The sequence below is a fragment of the Dermochelys coriacea genome, chromosome 24, assembly GCF_009764565.3.
Source record: "Dermochelys coriacea isolate rDerCor1 chromosome 24, rDerCor1.pri.v4, whole genome shotgun sequence".
Classification (NCBI taxonomy): domain Eukaryota; kingdom Metazoa; phylum Chordata; order Testudines; family Dermochelyidae; genus Dermochelys; species Dermochelys coriacea.
In genome coordinates, this window is record NC_050091.1 from 14,255,582 (window position 1) to 14,282,198 (window position 26,617).

The following is a 26,617-nucleotide window of genomic DNA, read 5'->3' on the forward strand; positions in this document are numbered from 1 at the left end:
TCCACGCCGTTGTGATGAATGGGTTTTCATGGTTACTGGCCAAGGAGGCTCAGGGTTTCCACTAGAAAGCGCAACTGGGAAGCCAGATTTATGTGGCTGGTTACAGTCCCGGGTTCCCGCAGTTATCGATTTGAATCCTGATTAAAATCAATCCACCCGAGCCTATTTCCTGCATATTCCTCCCGGGAAGGGAGTGGGATCGTCCCCAGCCTCACAGACCAGTCGGTGCTGGGACAGTGCCCACCAAGAGCTGTCTCCAGCTGTTGCCCTCCCACCCTACCCCATAATCATCCCTGCTTTGGTGTTCGCCATCCTGTGCTGGATCCGGCCCCCCCTGCTGAGCTGGGCAGACCTGTGTCGATTCCTACCCTGAGAGACAGAGGGTGTCCCTCATACTCATTCACACACACACAGCAGGGCTTGTCCCCTCCAGCAGGGGGCGGCAGGGACATGCACACCAGGGCTCATCTCCTCCAGCAGGGGGCAGCAGCAACACAAAGACACCTCCATACCAGAAATACCACACACAAAAAAGTGTTGAAAATAAAAAAAACCACAACAGCTGTGATTTATTCTGACCCTTGTCATGGTGGATCCAACATGGATCGGATCTGGCAACACGGCAGGCAGCAAAACCGGGTGTTTAGCCATCCCCAAGGTCTCTAGGTAGCAGAGCTGAGAGTATCCCTGGCGGGGTGGGGATGGGGGCGATTAGTTTCCATGGACCAAGGTAACAAAGAGACCCAGGGAGCTGAGCGCCAGGAAGCCGGTGATAACAGCTTTGACCAGCAGCGCCGTCCAGCTGCCCAGCAGCAAGACGTGAACGAAGGATCTAGAGGGGAGAGAGAGAGACGGGAGTTAGCAGGAACTCCAAGGCTGGGGCACTGCCCGGGGGAAGCTCACAGCACCGCAGTGTCCTCACACCCTATCAGCGAAAGGGAATGGGAGCGCTCTGTGAACGTACAGCGCCTGGCGCTGCGGGCCGCAATGGAGACCCCCAAGGGTGCGGAAGATTTTTGACAGGGTAGTTCACAGCCATCTGCAGGAAATCGAATTGCTCAGGGCCAACAAGGGGGGGATTGCGATTGTCCTGGGTCTCCGAGCTCAGGGGACCCAAATCCCCTGTAACTGATGAAAAGGGAGGGATGGGGATGCCGGCACACATGATGTCAGGGGCCCAAAACTTTTCTGGGTAGACCTGTCCCAAGACAAGCCCCACCCCCCAGCCAGGGCCCTCGGCCCAGATCATCCCCTCCTGCCCCAGCCCCTAGATCCTCTCCCCCACCACAGCCCCAGCCTGCCCGGCCCCTAGATCCTCCCCCTGGCCCCAGCCAGGTCCAGCAGGAACCTGGGCCTGCTTGCCAGCCCCTGCACCCCACCTAGATCCCTGTCCCCCCTCCAGCTGGGACCCTCACCTCCCAATCTGACCGGCCCTGCCACCTTCCCCAGGTCCCCAACTCCAGCCAGGTCCCCCAACTGCCCTGGAGCCCTGTGCCCTGCCCCCAGAGGCTCCACCCCCATTGCTCACTCCATGAAGAAGGCCTTGTAGACACTGAGGCCCAGCAGCAGGGTGAGGGGCAGGCGGTAGTGCTTGGGCAGGTCGTAGCGGGTGAACATCCACACCAGGGCAGCCATGGCGATGTAGTGAACCTGGGGAGGGAACGCAGGGCAGGGGTGTGTCAGAGAGGGCAGGGCACTGCCCTGGGGAAGATCGCAGCCCCATTCCCCCCCCCCCACAACGGGGGTACTGCTCAGGGGAAGATCACAGCACCAATCTGTCCACTCCCCCCCAGGTCATCTGGGGGACGGTCCTGTGGAAACTCACAGTGCCAGCACATCCCCCTTCCTTGGGACTGGGGCACTGTCCCGGGGAAGCTCACAGCGCTGGCATGTCCCATTCCTTGGGGCTGGGGTACTGTCCCAGAGAAGCTCACAGTGCTAGAGCATCCCCTTCCTTGGGGCTGGGGCACTGTCCTGGGGAAGCTCACAGCACTGGCATGTCCCATTCCTTGAGGCTAGGACACTGCCCTGGGGAAGATTGCAGCACCAGTGACCCACCCGCTACAACGGGGGCACTGCTTGGGGGAAGATCACAGCACTGATCTGTCCACTCCCCACCCAGGTCGTCTGGGGCACGATCCTGTGGAAGCTCACAGCGCCAGAGCGTCCCCTTCCCTGGGGCTGGGGCACTGTCCCAGGGAAGCTCAAAGCACTGGCATGTCCCATTCCTTGAGGCTAGGACACTGTCCCAGGGAAGCTCACAGCGCCAGAGCATCCCCTTCCTCGGGGCTGGGGCACTGTCCCACGGAAGTCTGCAGCAGAAGGCCCAGGCAGCAGTAGAGGGGCTCTCACCAGGCTGATGTTGGAGTCGACGCTCATCTGGATATATTTCCAGTCAAACTCAATGCCGCGGGCTCCCACCCAGAGAGGAATGCACCTGACAGAGACACAGGGACGGTCTGAGGTTGCTCAGCTCGAACACCGCAGCTGGGACAGGCAGGGAGTGCTCGCCCAGCACTGAGATGCAGCCAGCTCTGGGGCTGCTGGGGAACAGCCGCACAGAACATCAGGATGGGAAGCGAAAGAGAATCCTTTGTCCCAGTGACGCTCCATTGGACCCGGAATCAGAGATTGTTCACTGTGGTATAACGCCCCCTAGTGCTGTGCTAGGTAATTGGGGCCAAACCTGACTGCCAGGGGAGAGCCCCACACCCTGCCCCCCTGTGGCTCAGCGCCCCCTAGTGCTGCCCTGGGGTATCGGGGCCAGTCCTGACTGTCAGAGGATTGTCCTCACCAGTGTTCCCTCTAATTTTTCCCACCCATGTGCGGAATGAAGTCTGTTGTGAGACACGTTACCTCCATATTGGTGCATGTAACAAAATTCATGTGGCAGGGGTGGGGCCGAGGGGTTCGGAGTGTGGGACGGGGCTCAGGGCTAGGGCAGCGAGTTGAGAGGCGGGGGGAGTGAGGGCTCTGGCTGGGGGTGCAGGCTCTGGGGTGGGGTCAGAGATGAGGGGTTCAGGGCTGGGGTGTGGGGGTGAGGGTTCTGGCTGGGGATGCAGGCTCTGAGATGGGATCAGGGATAAGGGGCTCAGGGCTGGGGTGTGAGGGTTCTGGCTGGGCGTGCGGGCTCTGGCATGGGGCTGGGGATGAGGGGCTCAGGGCTGGGGTAGAGGGTTGGAAGTGGGGGAAGGGGGGAGGGTTCCGGCTGGGGGTGCAGGCTCTGGGGTGGGGCTGGGGATGAGAAGCTCAGGCCTGGGGTGTGGGGGTTCCAGCTGGGGGTGCGGGCTCTAGGGTGGGGTCAGGGATGAGGGGCTCAGGGCTGGGGCAGAAGGTTGGGGTGGGGGCAGGTGAGGGCTCAGGCGGGGGGCTGGGGATGAGGGGTTTGGGGTGCAGGCTGCCCCAGGGCTACGGCGGGGAGAGAGGACTCCCCCCAGCTCTCTCTCCCCCCTGCAACAGCTCTGGTCTGGGGCTGGATCAGGGGAGGGGCGCCGAGGCAGGTCCGGGGCATCTCTCCGTGCAGCTTAGAGGGAACTTAGACCCTCACCGCCCACCACAGCACAGCACCCCCTAGCACCACAAGGGGGCGCCTCGGCTGCCGGGGAGGTCTCCCATCCAAGTCCTGACCCCACCTGGCCCGGCTTAGCGGGAGGGCGGGTCCCACCTGGACATGACGAGCTCAGCCGTGGCCCATCCCATGGCTGCCACCATGATCTTGTACTCGCCCTTCCCCGCGTTCCTCGACATCACCAGGTGCAGCCCCACCAGGTCAGCCAGGTCTACCGTGGCCTTCATGAACTCCTAGGGAATACGAGGGGTTAAACAGTGCCCCTAACTCCCAACCCATAGCCCCCTGCTAGCCCAGCCCTGGGCTCTCCCCCTTTCCCCGAGTTGAACTTACCCCCACAAAATCATAAGCCCCAGCTGCACCCTCCCAGGTGGGAAAGAAAGTGGCCAGGAACAGCATCTGGAATGAAAAAGCAACGGGAGATGAGACAACATCACGGCAATGGGCCCAGCACCCCCAGGTCAGATCAATAGGCCCAGGTAGTCTCCGATTCCACTTCCCACCCACTCCCCTCCCAGAGCTGGGGATAGAACCCAGGAGTCCTGGCTCCCAGCCCTGAGGTCGGTGACAGACGCACCCCTCACCTTGCAGAGCTGGACAAAGAGGTAGGTAGCCCCAGCCTGGACGCATCTCCAGAAAGCGTTATACTCTGACCTGCAGGAGAGGGGGGAAGAGATCAGCTGGGGGCATGTGGAGGGGCCCCCCAGTGTTGCTCCCAACCCAGGACAATCCAACCCCTCCCCCCACAGCCACCCCTGTTGTCCCAGGAGCAAAAGCAGGTTCATGGCAGTTTGAGGAATCCACTAGCCCAAATAATGGGGAGATGTCACCAAGACCTTGATTCACAATAGGATCAGCCCCAGGGGCCCGTCTACCTCAGTATCCCGCCCCTCAGGCAGTATATCCAGCCCATCCCTCCCCCCGAGCATCACTGCACCCCAAACCCTGCCTCCCCAGCTAGGCAGAGCCCCTGCCCAGAAGTACAGAGCCCAGACCGAGCACTCACAGGCCACTGCACTTGTAGGTGATGAAGTAGGGGAAATAGGCCAGAGCGAAACAGTTCCCAAAGTGGAAGAGGGTCATGGCTGCGCTGGCGCCAGGATCAGTGTGGGGGTGGGGGGCCCGTCTGGCACCACCCGGATCTTGCCTGAGGAGAATGACAGGGATAGAACCCCCTCCTCTAACCCCCTAGATCCCTCACCCCTCCCGGGGCCAGGGAGAGAACCCAGGAGTCCGGGCTCCCAGAACCCCCTCCTCTAACCCCCTAGATCCCTCACCCCTCCCGGGGCCAGGGAGAGAACCCAGGAGTCCGGGCTCCCAGAACCCCCTCCTCTAACCCCCTAGATCCCTCACCCCTCCCGGGCCCAGGGAGAGAACCCAGGAGTCCGGGCTCCCAGAACCCCCTCCTCTAACCCCCTAGATCCCACACCCCTCCCGGGCCCAGGGAGAGAACCCAGGAGTCCGGGCTCCCAGAACCCCCTCCTCTAACCCCCTAGATCCCTCACCCCTCCCGGGCCCAGGGAGAGAACCCAGGAGTCCGAGCTCCCCACCCCTGACACTCACTAGACCCCACCAGTCTCTCGCACATGCGCCGCAATGAGCCGCAAGGTGAATTGACTCATGCCCTGCCCCAGTGCACTCTGGGAGCTGTAGCTACTAGTTTCCCTTGGACCAGGCTTTCCATTGGCCTAACTGGGTAATTGGACTACAACACCCATGATGCAACGCACACCCAGATGGTCTGGGAGCAAAGCACTATGGGAATCAGACACGGTTACGGTGTGCACCCAGCATGGCCAGCGGGGCAGAATGGGAGTTGTAGTCATTCGTTCCCTGGACTACATTTCCCGTGATGCAGCAAAAGCTGGCAGCAGTGCACTATGGGAGCTGTAGTCTTCCAGCCAGTTTCCACCGCAATAAGGTCTAAAGATCCCCACCATGCATGGGGAGGCATTAATAACGGTAGGGTGTAGTTGGTTTGAGAAGGGGAAGAGGACTTGGGATTCCTGGGTTTTATGCGGGGAGTGGGGTCTGGTGGTTAGAGCTGAGGGGCTGGGAGCCAGGACTCCTGGGTTCCATCCCCGGCACTGGAAGTGGAGTGGAATTCTGGCTACACTCCACATCTTGAAGCTAAAGTGGTCTGTGGAAGCCAGATCCAGGGGACAATAGTGGGTTAAACAATCATTTCCCCTTCCCCCATAAATGGCTCAATCCAGGGCAGCCTGGCCAGATGTCCTCACTGCTGCATCCAGCAGCTCTAAGGGTTTCCCTGACATTGTGCCTAATCCCATTGCGTAAGCGGCTGGGATTTTCTCTGAACCCTTTATCCAGAGCTGGGATGGGAGGGTGGCAGAGGCACCGTCCCCTGCCACTGCCCCTCTGGTTAGATCCACACCCTGACTCTTTGCAATTAGATCCCTCCCAGCAGGCTGCCATAAATCCCCAGCTGGAGTCAGGCTGCCCCGATATCCCAGTACAGTACTAGGGGGCGCTGTGCTACAGGGAGCAGGGTGGGGGGCTCTGCCCTGGCAGTCAGGACTGCCCCTAATATCCCAGCTCAAGGGGGCGCTGTGCTGCAGGGGATGTGGGCTCTCCCCTGACAGCTGGCTGGCCCTGGTGCCCCCAGTGTGGTGCCAGGATTGGGCTAGCGTTAAGACCCTGGACTCAGACATCTCGGCTCAATATTCAGTTCTGCCACAGGCTGCTTTTGTGACCTTAGGAGAGTCACTGCATCTCTTGGGGCCATAGTTTGCCTGTCAGTACAATGGGCACCATAACCATCCCTTTCTATGGAGATTGTGACATCTAGGGCCAGGGACTGGTTTTGGCTGTGTCTGGGCAGCACCTGGCACAATGGGGCCCTGATCTCAGCTGGGGCAGGGCCTGTCTCTCGCTGTGTGTCTGGGCAGCGCCTGGCACGATGGGGCCCTGATCTCAGCTGGGGCAGGGCCTGTCTCTCGCTGTGTGGCCGGGCAGCGGCTGGCACGACGGGGCCCTGATCTCAGCTGGGGCAGGGCCTGTCTCTCGCCGGGTCTGGGCAGCGCCTGGCACAACAGGGCCCTGATCTCAGCTGGGGCAGGGCCTCTCTCTGGCTGGATCTGGGCAGCACCTGGCACGACAGGGCCCTGATCTCAGCGGGGCAGGGCCTGTCTCTTGCCGGGTCTGGGCAGCACCTGGCACAATGGGGCCCTGATCTCAGCTGGGGCAGGGACTGTCTCTTGCCGGGTCTGGGCAGCACCTGGCACAACGGGGCCCTGATCTCAGCTGGGGCAGGGCCTGTCTCTGGCTGGGTCTGGGCAGCGCCTGGCACGACGGGGCCCTGATCTTAGCTGGGGCAGGGCCTGTCTCTGGCTGGGTCTGGGCAGCGCTTGGCACGACGGGGCCCTGATCTCAGCTGGGGCAGGGCCTGTCTCGGGCCAGGTCTGGGCAGCGCCTGGCACGACAGGGCCCTGATCTCAGCTGGGGCAGGGCCTGTCTCGGGCCGGGTCTGGGCAGCGCCTGGCATGACGGGGCCCTGATCTCAGCTGGGTCTGGGCAGTGTCCATCCCGCTGGCATCTCATCTGCAGCCTCTAGCTGCTCCTGCTGCTGATGACTCAGCCAGGTCGCCCCCTGCAGCTTGATGCAGGCACTACAGTGCTGGCGGCAGGTATTAGCCCTTCCCAACCAGCTGAGAGGTCTGAGGCTGGGCCCCGCGCTGCTGTCTCTGCACGTCCCCAGGCCGCGTCCCCGCTGCTGCTCCACAGGCCCCGGCTCGTGTCCTCGGCTCGCTTCCCGCTGACGTCAGCCCCTGAGCGGATCACACGCAGCCCGGGAGCTGAAGGCTGATGCCCTGCAGGGTGACCTTGCTGGAGAAGGGGCTCTTCCTCCCTGTCATAGCCACATTGGCCACTGGGGGGCAGCCCAGGGTTGCCATTTTAATCGGCTCACCTGGCCTAGATTTTAAGAGGCAAATAGGACAGCTGGGTTGTGGTCTAGCCGTTGGAGCTGGGCACCAGGACTCCAGCTTCTAGTCCCACTTGTGGGAAGGGAGTGGGGTATAGTGGTTAGAGTAGGAGAGCTCTGCTAAGCCCAGCCTGGGTTTTCCCCTCCCACAGAAGGTGGTAGTGGGAAGGTCCAGGGCCATGCTGGGTTACACATGAGTTTCACAGGATCTAACACAAGAGGAACAGCTGCTACTTCCCCTTCTAAGGGAAAGTAAATCGATGTTGCAGGCACTCAAAGCAAGTGCCAGTGGGTAAGGAGGATGGGGTTATGGGGCACAGAATGTGTGGGGAGCAGCACAAGGGGTTTTCGGGGCACAGAATGTGTGGGGAGCAGCACAAGGGGTTTTCGGAGAGCTAACTTATAAGCCCCACTATCACTCCCATCCTTCAAAAGCCCTTTGCCTTCTGTGACTCAGTTTCCCTTCTGTCATACACGAGTAATAGATCTGAGCTATGGTGCTTTGTCTACCCCACCCCTGGCTCCCCTTCTCTATCACCTCAACTACCAGCTGCTTGTCTTCTCTTCCAAGGCTGTTCCTGGCCTGTTGTGTGCCCCCAACCCTCAGTGAGCTGTCACCCCCTCTCTGCCACCAGCCTCCATCACCCACTAGTTACATTTTTCAAACCAGAGCCTCAGGTAGTCCCTAGGCCAGCCCCAGAGCCACATTATCTGGGTGCATGGGATGCCATACCCACTGTGGGTCGCTACTGGCTCATTGTTGTCTTCTACCAGCTGTAGTTTATTGTATAGTTAGATTGCAGTAACTGTTTCCTATCTTTTAGCCCCAACCTAGGAATAAATGGTCAGTTTTCACCATGGCAAGAGGTAAATAGTGGGGTGCCCTAAGGATCTGTACCAAGACCAGTTTGTAAACATGACAGAGTTACTCAAGCTAGGGAAGTCCAAAGCTGATGATGAAGAGTTACAAAGGGATATCGCTAAACTAGGTAACACACGGCCTAGTGAAATTCAATGTTGATAAATGCAAAGTAACACACAGGGGAAAACAATCCCCACTCTACCTACAAAATGATGGAGTCTAACTTGCTGTTACTGCTCATGAAAGGTCAGGTGGGTATTCTGGATAGTTCTCTGTGGACAGCTGCTCAATGTGCAGCAGCTGTCAAAACAACAAATGTTAGGAACCCTTAGGAAAGGGAGAGACAGAAAATATACCACTGCTGTATAAATCCATGGTATGTTCCCACCTTGAGTACTGGGTGCAATTCTGCACCCATTTCAAAAAACACACATTAGAAATGGAAAAAGGTACAGAGAAGGGCAACAAAAATGATTCGGGGTATGAAACAGCTTCCATGTGCAGAGACGGAGAAGCCCAGGACTGTTTGACTTAGAAAGAAGGTGACTGAGGGGGGGGGAATATGACAATCTAAAACTAGGAACAGTGTTGAGGAGAGTTGTGTGTGGGGACAACACTGAGACCTAGGGGTCACTGAAGAGAGCAGGCAGCAGCTGTAAGACAAGTGTGAATACATCCCTCCCCCAACAGTCAGCCAGACTGTGGAACTCACTGCCAGGGGATGTTGGAAGGCCAAAATTATAACTAGTTCTCTTTTGAGCCCAGTTAATGTCATGAAGGATAGGTCCATTGATGGCTCTTAGCCAAGATGGCCCAGGACAAAACATCATGCTCTAGGTGTCCCTGAAGCTCAATGCCAGCAGCCAGGACTGGATGGGGATGGATCACTCTGGACCTGCCTTGGTCTGCTCATTCCCTCTGAAGCCTGTGATACTGGCCCTTGGCCGAGAACAGGACACTGGGCTAGACGGACCATGGGTCTGACCCACTATGACCATTCTTAGGATTGTGATGTGCCTACCAGTGAGGTCCTGGCTGCAGCTGCTAGAATAGAATTCTTCTCCAGCAGTCAAGAAAGGCAGAGATATCAAGACTCGGGTTGCAAGTCTAGGCTGCCTTTTTCAATTCCCTTTGGGAACAGTGCTTCAGCTACACCTGACAGAACAGGTTAGAAGCAGGGGGTGTTTTCCAGGCAAAAACCTGGCATTTCAGCATGTGGATGCCCCAGCCTCTGTGGAAGAGACATGCTAGGAAAGCACAGACCAAGAGCAAAGGGCCCAGGTGCTGCCAAAACCCCACATCCTGCTTTGGGTGAGAACGGCCCTTTGCCAAGATGGTGACATGCCAAGCTAGACACAATGGAGAATCTGCAACAACTGGTGCCAAACTGAGGCAAAGCCCTGAATGGCTCCATTCAGAAATCAGGTGTGGACAAGCCCTTGCTGGGGAGGTAGGAACGACTGCCTCCAGGCTCTATAAGGATGTCATCATGAAGCCCCTGAATGCTGCACTATCAGCAATGCTTTAATTTCTCTGCCCCACCATGGAGGGACACCTGTGGCCCTAGCCACCAAGATCTGGTCCAACCCCTTGCACAGAGATGAGACAGCAGCTGTCATTACAGATCCCAACTCTGGCTGGGGATGATCTTGCTCCGATGGTGCTCAGTGGCAGTCCATGGACCATTGGTTGTCTACAGGCAGGTGACAAACATTCAGCAGAGAAACAGGCAATTAGAAAGGTGGCCCCATGAAAAATCTGCAGCTATGTGGTTTGCAGATCAGGACCCTGTTAGAGCCTCTTCAGGACCTACTTTGTGTTTAAGGCACTGACTGGGCCTTCCCTCAGTTTCCCTTCCTCCTCATGTATTTAGGCGTAGCTCTTTGGGGAAGGGATTGTGTGTGCAGCACCTGGCACTATGGCACCATTTCAGATGGGATGGTGCTACACTATGTTTGCAGTCCTCTAGGACTACACAAATAGTCTAGCTCCGCAGCCATGATCTCATTGGGCCCCAGGCTTCAGAAGCAGGTTGGAATAAAGAATCTGGAAAATTTCATCCATGTTTCTGCAACTTTAAGTGGCTTTTATTTCCAACACTTATGAAATCTGACACTACTGCCACAGACCACTACTAACCCAGGGCTAGACTCCTTCCCCCTAGGGAGGCGTTGGTGCAGTTTTCTGGTTAGGTGCACGCAGGCCACTGTGAGCAGGATTTACACACGCACATGGACACGCACAAAGGTTTACGGGGAGAGATGAGGTGCAGCATTTGGGGCTGTGTGGTTGAAGCATTAAGATAGGATGATCTTGTGGCCAAATATGTCTAGAGGGGGTGAGGCAGATTCTTCAGATGGCCTGGAATGTAAGTGGACAGGTGCTCAGTTCTCCTTGGTGTACATGTGACTCAAGAGGTCTGCAACCCGGTTACTGTAGCCATATTCATTGTCATACCTATGGGAAGAGAAGAGGGATAAGTTCAGCTCTCAGCCACCTCACACACCAAGTGGACAACCCTGACCACAAAAGGAGACAACTGGGAGTTTCCACATGACCTCTAGGGGGCTCTTGGTTTCCCCATCCCCATAGGTCTCTAGACCAATTGAGGATGGTTGGAAGAAGGTAGAGGTAGTAGAGGACCTTGTGCTTACGGTACTGACTGGGACTCAGATCTGGGTTTGTTCCTCACTCTTCCTGTGGGATCTCTGGCATATCCCTGTTCTCCACCTGGAGCTTAGCTCCAGGGCCAGTAACCTCACTAGATCTGGACTGGGACCCTCAGATTTAGCCTGTCATTCACCCAGAAGTCTTCAGCTGGGTTACGGGGGCCATTTGAGCATGGGACTAGGCCAAGGTGTTCCAAGCATACTCTACAGCTAGGGGAACCCAGACACCTCCTGCCAGGTGAGCAAGATGCAATTGATGGAACCTGTTGGTTCTTGATCCACTCTGGAGAGTGGTCACTGGACTCCTGAGCAAGCTGGACCCCTCCACCCCAGCCTTTAGGAGAGGCTGGTTTTCAGACCTATCCCTTTGCTTAGGATTAAGGGCAGCATCCCTCTGCTGGGCCTTACCAAGAGATGAGCTTCACAAAGTTATCATTGAGGGAGATCCCAGCTCCAGCGTCAAAGATGGAGGAATGGCTGTCACCAATGAAGTCAGAAGAGACCACCTGCAAGCAAGGGGGGCATGCATCAGAATTGGCTACTGCAGGCATTTGGCTTTAGAGAGATGCAGGAGGGGGAGGAATGTGTAGGGGCCAGTTCAGTAGGAGACCTGCCTCTTGGCCAGAGGTCCCCAGAAGCAGCTTTGATTGTGCCATAGCCTGCACTTCAAGATTTAGAGCTGAATGCCTGAATAGATTAGGTCAGTCTGACCACTTGTATAGCACAAGCCACAGAATGTCACCGGTGATCCCCAAGGACTTCAAACAGACTACAGCATTTCAGTCTCCAGGAGACTCCACTGTTACATGCCACCAGCAGAGAACAGGAGAGACTGAGATGCCACCAATGCAGGAGGTCCCATCCATGGCAGGGAACGGGTTGGTGAGACCTGTCGAGATGATCCATACCCCATGCTGGGGAGGAAGGTGAAAAATGCAAGTCCCTGCCAATTTAATGGGCTTGAGGGGGAGGGGAAGATTTCTTCCTGACCCAAATGTGGCCATCAGTCTGATCCTGAGCACGTGAAGACACCAGCCAGGCATTCAAAAGGGATTCTCTGGCCTACCAGCCTGGGGTCCCAGCTGATGTTTCAGAGGAAAGTGAGAAGGTCCAAATTAATCCAAAAATTCCTTCTTGATTCCATCATGTAACCAGCTAAAGTACTGAATGGAGAGTACCCAGAAGGCCTGGAAGAAATCAGTAGCAACATGCCAGGCCAATTTGTACCAGTGTTCTTTCCTTGTGAGCAGGCCCTATACAGCTCTGTGGATACATTCCCTGCTCACCTCATCTTCTGTGTATCCCAGGATCCCAGCCATGGGGCCCTCGGAAGCCTTCTTCATGGCCTCTTTGATTTCAGCATAGGTTGCCGGCTTGGCAAGGCGGCAGGTTAGGTCCACGACAGAGACATCAGAGACGGGCACACGAAACGCCATGCCAGTGAGCTTCCTGTGGGGAGGAAGTTCAGCCAATGAGAGAACCAACTAGGACTGCCTGTAAGCAAGACATCAATGGATCTAGAAGATCAGTCTGTGGTTCTGGCATCGGACCCCTGAAAGGAGACCCCCAGACTCCCAACTGAGAGATGACGTTTCAGGTTTTGCTTAGTGAACACTGCTAGTCAGCCACCATGAATGGTACAAGCTTCCACACAGATGTGGTTTGCCCATCCCCATGGCCACCTCTAGGAGCCAGAGTTTCTCTCCTAGTCACTATCTGGCCTGTGGGACATCACCCAGCCACCTGGGATAGGATTGCTACAGGAACACCTAAAGTGGAGACCTCTCCTGCTGTCTGCTTAGAGACATGGCCCATACCCATTCAGCTCTGGGATGACCTTGCCAACTGCTTTGGCAGCACCAGTGGATGCTGGGATGATGTTCTGGTGGGCGCCTCTTCCATCGCGCCAGGCCTTGGCAGAGGGCCCATCCACAGTTTTCTGTGTGGCAGTGTAGGCATGCACTGTGGTCTGAAGGTTGAGAGGAGAATTATGGTTATGAGCTGGTAGAAGCTAGAGAGACAGTCACCTGTTCCTGCACACAGGTGAGCTGCTGGGGTTGACAGCACACAGGAGACTTACCATGAGTCCTTCCACAATGCCAAAGTTGTCATGGATCACCTTGGCCAGAGGCGCCAGGCAGTTGGTGGTGCAGGAGGCATTGCTACATGGGGGAGGGAAGGGAGACAGAATGATGTCTAGAAGACAACTAGGCCAGCTACTGGCACTCCAGTAGCAGGTGAGTTCCCATTCCCACCACCACCTCCATTTCTCCCTGGTGTAGGGGAGACAATAGAAACCATGCTAATTAGGATAGTCTTTGCTCACATGTCAAAGTGGAAGTCCACCTGCCCTCCTCTTGAGGGGACAATCTTCCAGCCCAAGCTGTCTACAGGCCTCTTGCTTCCCAATTGTATGGCACAAGTGGCTAAATTCTTGTCTTGGGCCCTTTCCTCAGGCACATGTCCACAAAATGGAGGCTCTCTCAAACATCCCTCTGACCCTGAATGGCAGATCCATGCCCTCCTCTCTCCTTGGCCATGTACAAGGCAGCCAGACTCAGGAGATCACCCCAAGCTAGTCTGGGGAGCAACTCAGAAAGTCATCCCATCCTACTGTCCAACTCCCCCTGAGCACAATGTGTGGGGGGGCAGGTCTTACCTGACAATTGTCATGCTGGATGGGTCATACTTGTCCTCGTTGACACCCATGACAAACATGGGAGCATCAGGGGAGGGGGCGCTCACCACCACTCGCTTGGCTCCACCTTGTATATGGGCCTGTGGAAGAGGAGGCTAATCATGGAGGATCCTGCTATGGAGGAGGCCAGGCCAACTTCTGGAGGAGTTAAGCACTAGCAGGCCTAGACTCCATCATACTAAGGTCTTGGACAAAGGCTGCCCAGGAGAATGGCATCCCAGACAAAGCCAGACTGTCCTAGCCCTGTAGTGGCTCAGCTTGTTAGCCACAGTTTCTCACCCAACTCCCAATGAAGGAGGAGAAGCCGGTGTCTGAGCCCCACATGCCAGTCAGACTTGGGCCCTGCAGCTCCTGTACCAAGCTAGGCAGCTCAGACACTCACTGAGGCTTTGTCAACGCTGAGGAAGACTCCGGTGGACTCGACAACGTAGAGCGCTCCTGCGTCACCCCAGGGAATCTCACTGGGCTTCATGCTGTAACAGACAGCAGACCAGGGTTACTGCCCCAAGGGCCAGCTACTTTCAGGAGGTCAAGGCACATGTCTGAGCCCAGATGAGGACTGTCCCCATTCTATACAGCTTGAGGGAGTGGTGTGGGACCCCCAGCCTCTGAGGACCCTGATATACCAGCCCCTTGACACCCAACTCTTCCTTTGAGCATCTCATTTAGAGTGACCTAGAGATACAGATGAGTGGAGACTCGGTGATCTGGAGGAAGGCAGGTCTGTTGATGCAGGAGGCAGACTAGGAAGCCACATCTGGGCTCTGCTAGACTGGTATGAGTCAAGTAGCTGGACATGGTATATGGGAAAGCAGTTATTTCTCTAGACAGTGCTGAAGGATATGGTGTACAGGAGTTGCTCTGTACACACTGCAATGCTACCACCTCTGAAGTGGCACATGGCAGCTAATTTAATGCCAATGCTAGAGTCTAGGACAGGAAGTTTACTACAGCCAGCTGAAACTGTGGAAGGAGTTTTAGCCTAAATCAGAACACTGGAGTGATGCCACCATGGTGCAGAAAGGTGTCAGGACTCAATGCTCAGTGCCTCAGTTTCCCAAGCTAGCCAACAGAAGACAGCCCTCCAGCAATTTGGCAACTATTAGCCCTGATCCACTGTTGAAGGACCATCACTTCCTACAGCACCATGCACTGGGCTCAGAGGTCTCCCCTCCTACTATTGAGGAGACTGGCCCTGCTTAGCTGGCAAGATCTCAAGCACTATGCCAGTGATGAGGTGCCAGCCCACACCCTGTGCTATGTAAGAATGGCCATACTGGGTCCATCTAGCCCAGTATCCTGTCTTCCGATGGTGGCCAATGCCAGGTGCCCCAGAGGGAATGAAGAGACCCTGTAATCCAAGTGATCCATCCCATCACCCATTCCCAGCTTCTGGCAGTCAGAGGCTAGGGACACCATCCCCACCCATGCTGGCTAACTGCCATTGATGGGTCATGGAGGATAGGTCCATTCAGCTCCCACTACTCACCACTGGAACACAGAGATCTCACTGCCATCCACCACCAGCTTGCCATCTTCAGCCTTCACCTCGCCGCTGTAGCGCCCGTGAGTGGAGTCATACTTGAACATGTACACCTGAGAGGGGAGAGCGTGTCAGCCTAGAACCCAAGCCTTTGTGGAGTTACCCTAGGCAGCTGCTGTCATTCAGCAGGGGAATCTCCCCAATGGATCAACTCTGCTTCCATCAACTGCAGAAGGTGAAGCTGGTGACCAGTTCTCTTCAAGATAGGGGCTGATCAGCAGCAAACTTCTCGCTTTGTGGGCAGCGAGCATTAAGACTATCCTCCAAATAGATCTAGAGGACACTGAATGATCATGCATCAGCACAGAGGGCAGAAGGGCCGAGCTCCCTGAAAGCTAAGGGGTATGGTGTCCTTAGCGTCCTAGCACTGAGCAATCAAACCCAACCGTGACTGTGGGAGGGGTCCTGGACAAAGCTGGGCATCAGAGATGCAATGGCTCCTTAGCAGCCAGTGGTTGCTGAATGTGCAAGGCCAAGGGAAAAACCCAAGTCTCACACCCAGCTTCTAAACCACAGGGGCTGGCTTGGACTGGAACATAAGGATCAAGTCCTGGGTGAGGCAGCTCAGAGGAAAGTTGGCCACGGCTATGAGACACTCTGCACCCCAGTCACTACAGTGATATCATTATGGCATGTTTTGTACAAAGTCTGCCTTGAGGCATCAGTTTAAAAGGCTTGATCTGTTGAACATTAATACCCTGTTGGATTGTATGTGCTGTCATTGTATGGGGAGCTATGAAGCTTTGCTCTGTTGTGAAGTTGGAAACACCCACAACTACAGGTTTCAGAGTAGCAGCTGTGTTAGTCTGTATTTGCAAAAAGAAAAGGAGTACTTGTGGCACCTTAGAGACTAACATTTATTAGAGCATAAGCTTTTGTGAGCTACAGCTCACTTCATCGGATGCATTACTCACAACTAGTCTTTCAGGTAAGATAATGAAGCTAGATGGTGCTAATGGCCCCATTAAAGGGAATACACATGCCCAGGGACTACCTCAGGATTTGTTTACAAGGGAGGCTTCCCAGAGGGAGCAGGTAGGCAATGAGGATGCTTGAGGGAGAAGCGGTTGACCCCCACATCATGAGCAAAGATCTTTCTAGCAAACTGGAAGAAGCTATAAAAGAGGGGAAGTGATAACACCTGAAAACCCCAGAGGAACAAAGATTGAAAAACTGGGGAAGGGGGTCCCAAGCAGGACAGAAGAATTCCAGCCTGTGTATGCAAAAGCTATAACCTGCTTATACTAGCTAACACGGCAAGACTCTCCTTGATTCAAATCCTATCTAGTTTATAAAGCTTAGATTGCATTTGTTTTATTTCTTAGGTAGTCTGCAAGCACTAAAATCACTCAAAAAAATCTATGTAGTTAATAAATCTCTTGGGGTTTTTTTTACATAGCAAAATACTGTTTTAGAAGTGTTTGGGGAATCTGCTCACGAACAAAAACTGGTGCATTGTCCTCTCCACACAGAGAGGGGCAGACTGGGTAATAAACTTATACTGGTCAGGCTTTTGATTAGGGCAAGACAGTACAGCTGTGGGGTCCTAGGCTGCAGCACTGGGGGAAGTTGGCTGGAGCCTCTCTATTGCTTGTTCATGAGTGGCTGAGAGAAGTATTCATGTAACTGCAGCTAGGCATGTCCCTCCCTGTGTAGATGTTTGTGAGAGTGCAGGATTGGGAAAGAGCTGCAGCTTTTCACAGCCTCAGTGAGAGGGGACCCAGATTTGTATGTCAGAGGTTAGTGGTACCACAGTTCCAGGCCACACCCCAGGGAAGCCAGTCACGGACTGAACAAGGCCCCTCAGTCCTCAGCTCCTGTCACATGTTGATCTGCCAGCTGGTCAAGCTCACTCATGCTGCAATCACCATCTACATAGGGTTGTGAGGCAGGAGATGTCCAGGGACACTGAGAACTAACTATGGGAGCCTAAGCTTCCGAGACATGAAGAAGTGTTGTAGGCAGGTTAGATTGGCCATTGGATTGAGGGTTACCATGTAGTTGAGGTCAATGAAGGGGTCATTGATGGCCACCACTTTGAGTCCCTTCTCCAGGCAGGCTCTGAGGACCAGACGCCCGATACGGCCAAATCTGGAACAGGAATGTTAGTAGTTAGATAGGTTCCTCCTACTGTAGCCATAGTCCCATCTAGGGAGCTAGTTATGAAGGGACATCCCTTCCATGCTGGCTTTTGAACTTCCTTAGTCACCAAGAGCCGCTGCCCCCCCCCCACACACACACACTTGTAGGATAGCCAATGGGAGCTCACTCAGCAGGGCTTCCCCACAACTGTCCAATCACTAGGACATTAAGCTACCCCTTTAGCTTTACATTCTAGTGTGCCCCCTAGCTCTGATCTAGTAAGAGCTCAAGCCAGCCATCCTAACCACCTTGGAACAAGTTCCTCTATGAACACCCCCCCCCCCCGACATCAATCCAGCAGCTGTAGAGGAGTTAAATGCTTCAAGGTGACAGTCTGGTGACCCCTGTAGTCACCTCTGACTAAGAAAGCAAGAACAGCATCTTCAGGCTCAGTCATTCATTTAACACCACCACTGCTATGAATGAGCTTGGCTCTTCCTTGAAATGAAGACAGCTGCCAGTAAGTGTGGTTCTGGTGAGGCCAAAAGGGTGAAGATCCAGACTCTATTTCAACTGCATGGTGTGTCCCCAGCCACTGGAGCAGCAGGGAGTCACTGAGTGACTTGCAAAATGAGTGGAAGCACTGCACGGTTGATTTTACTGTTGCTGCCAATTATGGCCACCACTTCTTACTATACACAGCAGAACTTTTCACTCCCACTGCACTGGACAGCCCCATCTGTGCCACCGTAGCAATGGGCTACAACTCCAGCCCTGGGGGCAGCATAAGGGGGAGTTTGGGACCTTACCCATTAATCCCAACAGTGAGCTCAGACATGACTGGTTCTACTGGTTTCTCTACTGGAGCCGGTTCCTCGACTTTCTCTGGTTCTTTCTCCGGAATGGACAGTTTTCGGGGCTGGGAGACCTCAAGTCTGGAAGGAAAAAGGAATCAGAGCAGAGGCTGGAGCAGATGCCAGTATCAAGATACCAGCAAACAGGCCTTTTTCCAAGGGAAAGCACAGCTCCTTTAGAGCAACTGGGAACATGGGATTTGCCCAACTATATCAGTCCAGAGGGTCCATCCAGACCAGTGTCTCATCTCTCACCATGGCCTGGCCTAATTTTGTTAAAGGAAGGTGCAAGAAAGGCCCCCTCAAGGGCGGTGATGGAATAGCCTGCCCATGGTAGGAGGTTTCTTCCTGACCTCCTTCAGAGATTGAGGCTTATGCCCTGAAGTCGAGGGTTTGGATCCCTTCCAAAATCCTATTTTAAGAAGCCCTCTCAACTTGGGCTATTCTATGCCTTTTCTGAATCCCTCTAAGATCTTGGTCAAAGTGACCTCTTGTGGGACTGAGTTCCGCAGGCCAGAAACTTGGAACAAAACCATTCGATCGGTTCTCAGTGTGCAGCCTGAGACTCAGTGCCACCCTTATTTGCATAGGGGAGAAGGTGAACAGCAGCACCCATTCTAGTCTTTTCCATTTATTACTGGACACCCCTCAAAAGGGACAGTCCTGATCCTTTCATTTGCATTGCCCATCTTGTGGTCACACTGTTTCTGCTCTAACCTTTGAGATCTGAGGGATCCAGTCAAGGGCACCTAACTAACAATGCTACTATACAAACAGTGTTTATTACAGCAGTGCCTTGGGCAAATCCAAAACCAGGGCCACATTGTGTGACACATGAGACAGAGTGCCAACCTGCATGCCCCAGACCTTAGTTGCAACAAAATTCAATGTTCTATCCCTTTCCTTATAACTTACCACTTGCTTCCCAGGGGCTACTGTGTATTAAGCAGGAATCTCGAGACTTGTCCAGACAGGGGAAGTGGTTGCAGAATAAGGTAGGGTTTGAATTTAAAGCCTGGGAGCTATTCCAGAATGGCTCCCTGGGGGGACACATTCCAGAGTAGCTTCACAGGGAGATAATCTAGAATAGCTTCTGCAGAACAGCTCCCTGTCAGTTTTCCCCACTGTTGATGCATCCACAATGAGGCACCGGACTATAAATAAAGTGACACTGTAGTCAAGATGCTGCCTCCTTTGTGTCCATCAGTCACAGCTATCAGCCCTCCCCACTAAGGTAAAGTTACACTACTCAGCCTGCAGGTCCAGCTAGGGAAGCATGAGCTGGATTCTATGCTAGCTCGTGCACCAGAACTTGTAACGAAGCCCCAGTGGAGGAGTCCATTGCTTTGGACTGCAGGAGATGCTTTCTTTACTTTGGGTGTGGCTACACTGCAATCAGAGGTGTGACTGCAGCATGTGCAGGCCTACCTGATCTAGCTAGTGTGATGAACAGCAGCTGCAAAGTTATCGCAGCACAGACTAGCCACTCAAGTCCGTACCCAGGATCCCAGCTCACGGAGGTGTCAGACATGAAAAACGCATCAGGCACTATGAAATCTAGTCTCCCCCCATGAAATCTGGTCTTGTGTGCTTTTACCCTATACTATAGGGATTTCACAGGGAAGACCGGTGTATCTAGAATTGGGGGTCCTGACCCAAAAGGGGGTGGCAAGGTTATTTTAGGGGGTTCACAGTATTGCCACCCTTACTTTTGCACTCCCTTCAGAGCTGGGCAGCTGGAGAACAGTGGCTGCTGACTGAGGGCCCAGCTCTGCAGGCAGCAGTGCAGAAGTAAGGTGACAGTACCGCAACCCACCCTACAATAACCTTGTGACAAAGCTGCCCTGCCCCCCAACTTTTTTGGGTCAGGATCCCCACAATTACAACACTGAAATTTCAGATTTAAATAGCTGAAATCATTAAATTGATTTTTAAATGCTATGATCAAATTGACCAAGGTGGACCATGAATTTGGTAGGGCCCTATCAACGCTATATGCATTACAGTCACACCTCTGAGTGCTGTGTAGACATACCCAGATTGGGACAGAGACTTTGAGGCCAGTGCTTCAAGGGCTTAGATGCTAACAGAATACAGAGAATATCTACTGAATAGCCCTGCAAATTTACCCTGGGATCTGACCTCCTGGGATCAAGTCATTTGTGAGAGATCAAAATGCAGAGCAGATCTGCACTTTAAAGTTCACTATCTGAACTTTGTTGATTTGCCATTTGTCAAGATCTGCTCCTACCAAGGCCGATCAAATCTGAGTTTAAAAGGGAAGCTGCAGTTATTTGCTTATCGCTACATGCAGCTATAAAGAGCAGCAAGTCCCAGAAATATACAGTCTCAGGAGGCCAAAGTAAGGCCCATGTGTATTTAGGCTCCCACTAAGATTCACTTAAATCAGAGCTTACCTGAAAACTTTGACACTAACAGATGATCCAATTGACTCCTGGTTCAACGGAGAGTTACAACGCTGCAGCATTTTGCTGGCTGCCCTAGCTACTGACTGGAGATACTGAAAACAGCGAGTTCAAGACGCTTTTTAAAACTGATCTTTAACAACCACTGACTATACTGAGATCTATGTTGCTATAACAGTTAGTGCGGGTCTTTTAGAAAAAGGACCCAGACAGTGAAGTCACTCTTACTTTGTTCCTTTGACATTGGTCTAGTCCCATCATGGGGACACCAACCCTGATCCTGCAGAGCACTTGGGCCCCCTTTCCTGCAACGGCTACTCACGTGCTTATGTGCATGAAGCAAATTCAGATGGAGCATGGAGAGATCGGCTACTGGACCTTGCATTCCATATTTCAGGGAAGGCCTCTTTTGTCAGTGCAAAGTCAGTCCAGCAGAGCTTTGCAAGCAGAGGCTAGGCAGGGGAAGGGCTTGTGGACTGAGTGCAGGCCTAGACCTAGAATGCCAGTGAGATTGACTTGAGAGTCAATTGCAGTTTCAACTCTAAGACAATTCAGGGCTCAAGTCCTTCCCTCTGTTCCCTGTCTTCAGGCAGGTTGGGGATATCCTTGAGGGAGGTCTCACCCCCTTTAACTAAGCAGAGGATTCTGTGGGGGCCCTTTCCACAGACCCCAACCCAATCCAGCCATAATGGGGTAGCAGCAATGAGTCCCCCAACCCCTCCCAGCCCTCTGACTGGACAAACCAGCTAGGACCTTTCCAGAGCTGGAGATTTCAGAGTTAATGCCCCACAGAGAGGCCTGGGATATTACCCTGCAGACTCAGATGCAGCCATGCCACTTGTGCTAGGGGCATGCACTTTCATGACCCAGAGCAATGTAAGTAGAAGCTAAAACCCAGCCAGGTCATTAGGCAGGTGTATCAGAATGAGGCCTACTAAAGTAGTGGAAATACACAATGCTATCAAGGGCTTGGTGTGTACAAGTACTTTGCTAGGCCCATTTACATAGCCCTCTGCTTCCATCAGCTATACATCCTGGTATGATGCTGCCATCCATCATCTTGCATCTGAATCAGCAGAATATAGCATCCAGAAGACTTCTAGAGGCCCCTCTCCACAACATCAGTTATGAGGTCAAATGGCAAAGGTGAATCTGGCATGAGGCCCCACTGGGGTAGAAGATAGCACTCTGCTTTGTGTTTACACTGAGCCTGAGCCTTTTGAGAGCCCAAGAAATCCCTCTGGAGTCTGCCCCTCAAGAAAAACAGGAGAGCAAGTGATTTGTACATCACAGGCCACTTCATTTCAAGGACCAGTGCTTTTGGCAAGCAATTTGAGTAGCTCATATCCCCAACCCTTGGTTTGACAGCCTCTTTTATCCAGCCTCCCTCAGATACAGAAGTGTGACAAGGGTTCTTGTATGGGATTGGAAGTCAGGGCTCCCAGGTTCTGGTACCAGTTGCCACTAGCTCACAGGTGTGACCTTGAACACGGTCATGCCATGTCTGTGCCTCAGTTTCCCTATCTGTACAAGAGTGGGTGAATTCCCCATTTTAACTGGGCTCCAAGTTTTAACAGAGCTAATAGCATATGACTGAGTCATCCTGTCACTTCAGCACTAGAGAGTCTCAGACTCCCCCCAGATATCAATTAAGTCACAAACCAAGAAACTAAGGCACAAATCACTAGCACTGACTGAATACAGTCCAGATGCCCTGACCCTCAGTGCCTACCCAAACCACTACAGGCACCACCTAGGTCTTGCATGTTGCCAACAGCTCTCCCCAACCCAAAAAAAAAATAAATCACAGTAGGGACTGGGTCCTGCAGGGCAAAGATAAACACCCAGAAATATTACAGGCAAGCCTGCTGATAGACAATTTTTTGAAACCAAACAAGGCAGACAGATAAACACAGATGCAGCAGATCAGTGCAGATAGGCAGAGGGTTTGGCCCAGAGTCCTGATGGGGTGCAAATATCCAGCCACCATCAAAGAACAAAGCCACTTGTGAGGGTGCATTCAGAACTGCAGACCTCCGACTGCAAAGCTGGGGTGGGATTTATTGTAGAATTTGCCCCCCCCACCCCACCCCATCAGAATCAGAGGCTGTACAAAAAATATCGAGGCAGCAGCTGCTAGAGGCAGCAGATGGCATTTCGCTTCAAGATGGCCAGCTCTGCAAGATGGATTCTGTTGCACAGCACTGCGTGAGGATCAGCTCCTAACACCCACTTGCATTGTGGTGGACTCATTTCCACTCCCAGCAGAGGGACCATGGCCAGCTTTCTTTCACTCACAGCTACCAAACCTGAAATCTAAGACCATGTCTACACTATCACTTATTTGGCAAAACGTATGTTGCTCAGGGGTGTGAAAAAACCACCCCTCTGAACATCATGAGTGCTTATGCCAGTGAAACTTGGGTGCACAGTACTAGGGTGGCAGGAGAGCTTCTCATTTAAGCTATTTTATTATGTCAACAGGAGAGCTCTCTCCTGTCAGCATAAAACAGCTACACAAGCAATCTTACAGGGGTGCAGCTGCATCAGTACAGTTGTCCCGCTGTAAGTTTGCTAGTGTAGACACAGGCAGAGTGCAGCAAGAAGGACCACCTAATACGGCTGCAGCTTTGGACCCAACACCTGTGCTGTCCGAGGAAGGGAAGGTGCAGAGGACGTACTGTTCTAGAGGCAAGATGACTGGATTGCTCATTTCTACAGCATCACTGCAAAGCTACGCTTGCCATATAAAAGGTGGGTCTGTGTTTTGGCATGACTCATGAGAGCCCCTTCTGTATCCTTGCACTCTGATCATCTATCAGAGATTTGTCTTACCATAGCAACTAGGACTCCTTCTCATGGAGCAGGACCCCCTTGTGCTAGGTGTTCATCACCATGGCCCCTTTCCCAGTTGCCCCCAATTGAATGCCAAATACATAGTGACGCTTTAGGGCCTACGCACAGAGGAATACAAGGGATCTTAAAGGCATACATCTGCACCAGCCCAGCTAAGGTTCTAACAGAACTAATGGCATATGACTGCGGTCATCCTGTTACTTCAGTACTTGACAGTCTCCAACTCCCCTGGATATAGATTCAAGATAAGCTGGCTGGTCTGTACTGGCCGCAGAGGGGTGGGCGGCAGGATGTGGCTACTTCCACCCCACTGCAGGTGTTCTACCGCAGTGACATTGAGAGGTCAGGACGCGGAACGCCAAAACCAGACGAGAATGCCAGACACTGCAGCCTTTGCTCAGGCACAGATATCCGGCATCAGACCTCAGGGGCTTTACAAGCATCATTTTATGGATGTGGAGAGCTAGAGATTAGATGACCTTGGAAGAGTCGGTAGCAGAATAGAACACAAGCCACCCAACTCCCTCTGCTTTTCCCACTAGAAAGTGTTGCCTCTGTAAGACAAGTGGCACTCTCCTTGGTACTTGTTCTGATCTCTATGTTTCCTCAAGTGCAAGAGCTGATCTGTTTTCCCACGCCAGAGGCTGGATCCAGTTTCACCTCTGGCAGACTTCCAGCAACCAAAGACAGGAAGTCTGCCCAATTTAGATACTCACTCAGCACCATGGCTGAGGCTCACAAATATGCTCTATCTGCACACCCCCCCTTTTCTTCTGAAAGGGGAGGCAGGAGAGAACACAGCTTGCTGGCTGCAGATGCTGACAGAGGCAAGAGAGCCTCCCTGGAGAGGGGCTATAAATGTACTTGGGTCTCTGGGGCCTGATGTACTCATTAAAAGTGCTAGGTAATACAACTGTACATCTCAAAGCACTTTACAGAAATTGCCTCAGTTTCCCCCCCCCCCCCCATCTGTGAAATGGGGGCTAAAGAGAGGGGAAGTGACTTGCCCAAAGTACCGGGACCTAGTGGATAGAGCACATAACTATCTCCCCACTGTCTACACTAGGTTTCAACAGAGCAGCAATTTAACCATCAGTCTTGAGCAGGATTACAGACAGATGCTTCTTGTCCTGCTACCAGTGGCTGATTTTAAGATAGCTGCCATATATTATTAATAGGGAGAGACCACCTCATCTGCAGAGGGGAGGGGCTTATGACATCGGTAGTGGTGCAATACAGCAGAGGCTGGGCAATAATATTGCAGTCTGTCCTCCAATGCAGGTGCAATTTTGCTGTGGGGAGCATGCCATCTCCTATCTGTCAACAGTTACTCCCAGCTAGATCACATGGAGGGAGGGGGAACCAATATAATCTCATTGGAAGTACTAGAGTCAGGAAGGAAGCGGTTTAAATCCCTCCAGGGTCAGGGGATTTTCAGCACCCGCTGTCTGGTGCGACTGTAAGGACAAGCATGCTAGCAATAAAACGCTTCCCATATCGGAGGGGGCAGGGCACAGGAAGGAGAACAGAGGGCCACTAGCTGTGGAACATTCCCTGGAGGTGTTCTGGGCTGAGTTTGGGGGGGTCCACCCAGCTCTAATCAGGCATTTAAGAGAGGCATGGAGGGATGAGACCTCAAGCAGGAGATGTGGCTGTGGCCCCAGGGTTAGTCTATTTTGAGTGGATTCTATTTTAATTAAGCAGCACAGAACCCACTTGATCTGATCAGCAGGGAGACTCTCCCCATTGATCTCCCACATGGGGCAGTGATGGATGGTCCAAAGGAAGCGCACTGCATCTGCCCATCCCCCACAGGAGGACAGACTCATTTCTTGCATGGCTGCAGGGGGTGACTAGAAGGTAAATCCCCCTCCGGCCCTGCCCGGCAGGGGAGTGGAGGTTGAGTCTGATTGGAGTTCCCCTGATATTTCCATGTTTCTAGAGAGATCCATGGTGCAAGGGCACCACCAGGTCAGTCTGCATCATCACCCCCCAACCCCCCTGCAGATGTCACCCCCTCAAACACATGCAACTGCTCCCCAAGCAGGTCTCTGCACTCCCCTCCCCACCCCAGGGCACCCCAATTACTCCCACCTCAGAGCTGCATCCCTCCCTTACCAGACAGGGAATCCCCCAACACCCCAGTTCCCTGATACACCCCTGGGCCCCCTAACATTTACACTCCACCCTAGATGCTCGTTCCACTCCCATCCTACCCCTCGGCAAGACACCCCTCCTCACAACTCCCTGCACATATATAGGGCCCTAAGCCATGCCCTCACCAGCCTCCTCTACCCCCCAGCTCTCCACAGCCCCTCTAGTTCTGCCACTACTAACCCCCCCACCCAACTCCTCCACATGCTGCCCCTCAGACCTCCTCCACATCACCCCCCATCTAGCCCCCGCTCCCCACCCCATGCAGCCACCAACCCCTCCCCCACCCCACTCTGCCCATCACCACAGCCAAACACACTAGCACAACCACCAAGAGCCACCCCATCGCCCCCCCCACTTCACCTTGCACCCAACCCCTCCCCACCACAGCCAGCCACCCTCACCCCAAATCTCAGCCCTGCTGCATCCCCCACAGCTTCTCCCCACCTGGAGCCCCAGCCCCAGCCCCGCACCACCTACCAGGCGGTCTGTGGTCTGGATGGCACCGAACGAGAGCATCAACCGCGCAACCGCCCGTTTATATACTCCCCCCTCCCCTGCCACGCCTCCCTCTCCCCCTAGCCAAGCCACGCCCTGTCTGGCGCGCGCTGTCCCCGCCCCGCCCTTCCGCGCCGCGCGCGCCTTAGTAACCGCACAGCGCGTGCAGGTCAAACAGTCGCGATGGGAAACGGGAGCCAGGGGAGAAAAAGCTAGGGGCCTCTACTGCGCAGGCGCTATGGCTTTGTCGCGAGGCGCGCTAGCGGTTACCAACCTACGCGGCACCCGCCTCCTCCAGGATCACGCCCCCGCCCCGCCCACTTCCATTTCCGTGCGCATGCGCAGATTCCCCCTCAGCATCCTACGGCTGCGCAGCTGCTCGCGAGGGCTTCTGGGGATTGTAGTTTTCCTGACTGCTCCCTGCCTGATGTGAGCTGGCAATGCATCCCTGGTGGGGCAAGGGC

At 53.9% G+C, this 26,617-nt stretch overlaps 2 protein-coding genes across 5 annotated transcripts; both read right to left on the reverse strand.

Moving 5' to 3' along the window:
* Positions 1-537: 537 nt before the first annotated feature.
* TMEM147 (transmembrane protein 147) lies at positions 538-5,263 on the reverse strand. Of its 3 annotated transcripts, none has more exons than XM_038382927.2 (8): positions 5,132-5,263; positions 4,575-4,715; positions 4,153-4,222; positions 3,902-3,967; positions 3,665-3,801; positions 2,353-2,437; positions 1,529-1,650; positions 538-832 (listed from the first exon to the last, which is right to left on the reverse strand). In XM_038382927.2, the coding sequence occupies exons 2-8, from the start codon at positions 4,649-4,651 to the stop codon at positions 712-714; spliced, it is 678 nt and encodes a 225-aa protein (XP_038238855.1). In that variant the 5' UTR covers positions 4,652-4,715; positions 5,132-5,263; the 3' UTR covers positions 538-711. The 3 variants fall into 3 exon arrangements, with proteins under 3 accessions (XP_038238855.1, XP_043357889.1, XP_043357890.1); XM_043501954.1 differs by having other exon boundaries at positions 5,142-5,229; XM_043501955.1 differs by lacking the exon at positions 5,132-5,263 and adding an exon at positions 5,022-5,069 and having other exon boundaries at positions 4,575-4,740.
* Positions 5,264-10,438: 5,175 nt separating this feature from the next.
* On the reverse strand, positions 10,439-26,215 carry LOC119847848 (glyceraldehyde-3-phosphate dehydrogenase 2). 2 transcript variants are annotated; one of them, XM_043501950.1, is made up of 12 exons: positions 26,136-26,189; positions 20,637-20,740; positions 18,175-18,300; positions 17,278-17,374; positions 15,230-15,336; positions 14,123-14,213; positions 13,702-13,820; positions 13,123-13,204; positions 12,860-13,011; positions 12,329-12,491; positions 11,451-11,548; positions 10,439-10,830 (listed from the first exon to the last, which is right to left on the reverse strand). In XM_043501950.1, exons 1-12 carry the CDS (start codon positions 26,172-26,174, stop codon positions 10,758-10,760), a joined length of 1,251 nt encoding a protein of 416 aa, XP_043357885.1. In that variant the 5' UTR covers positions 26,175-26,189; the 3' UTR covers positions 10,439-10,757. The 2 variants fall into 2 exon arrangements, with proteins under 2 accessions (XP_043357885.1, XP_038238917.1); XM_038382989.2 differs by lacking the exon at positions 20,637-20,740 and having other exon boundaries at positions 26,136-26,215.
* Between the last annotated feature and the right edge of the window lie 402 nt (positions 26,216-26,617).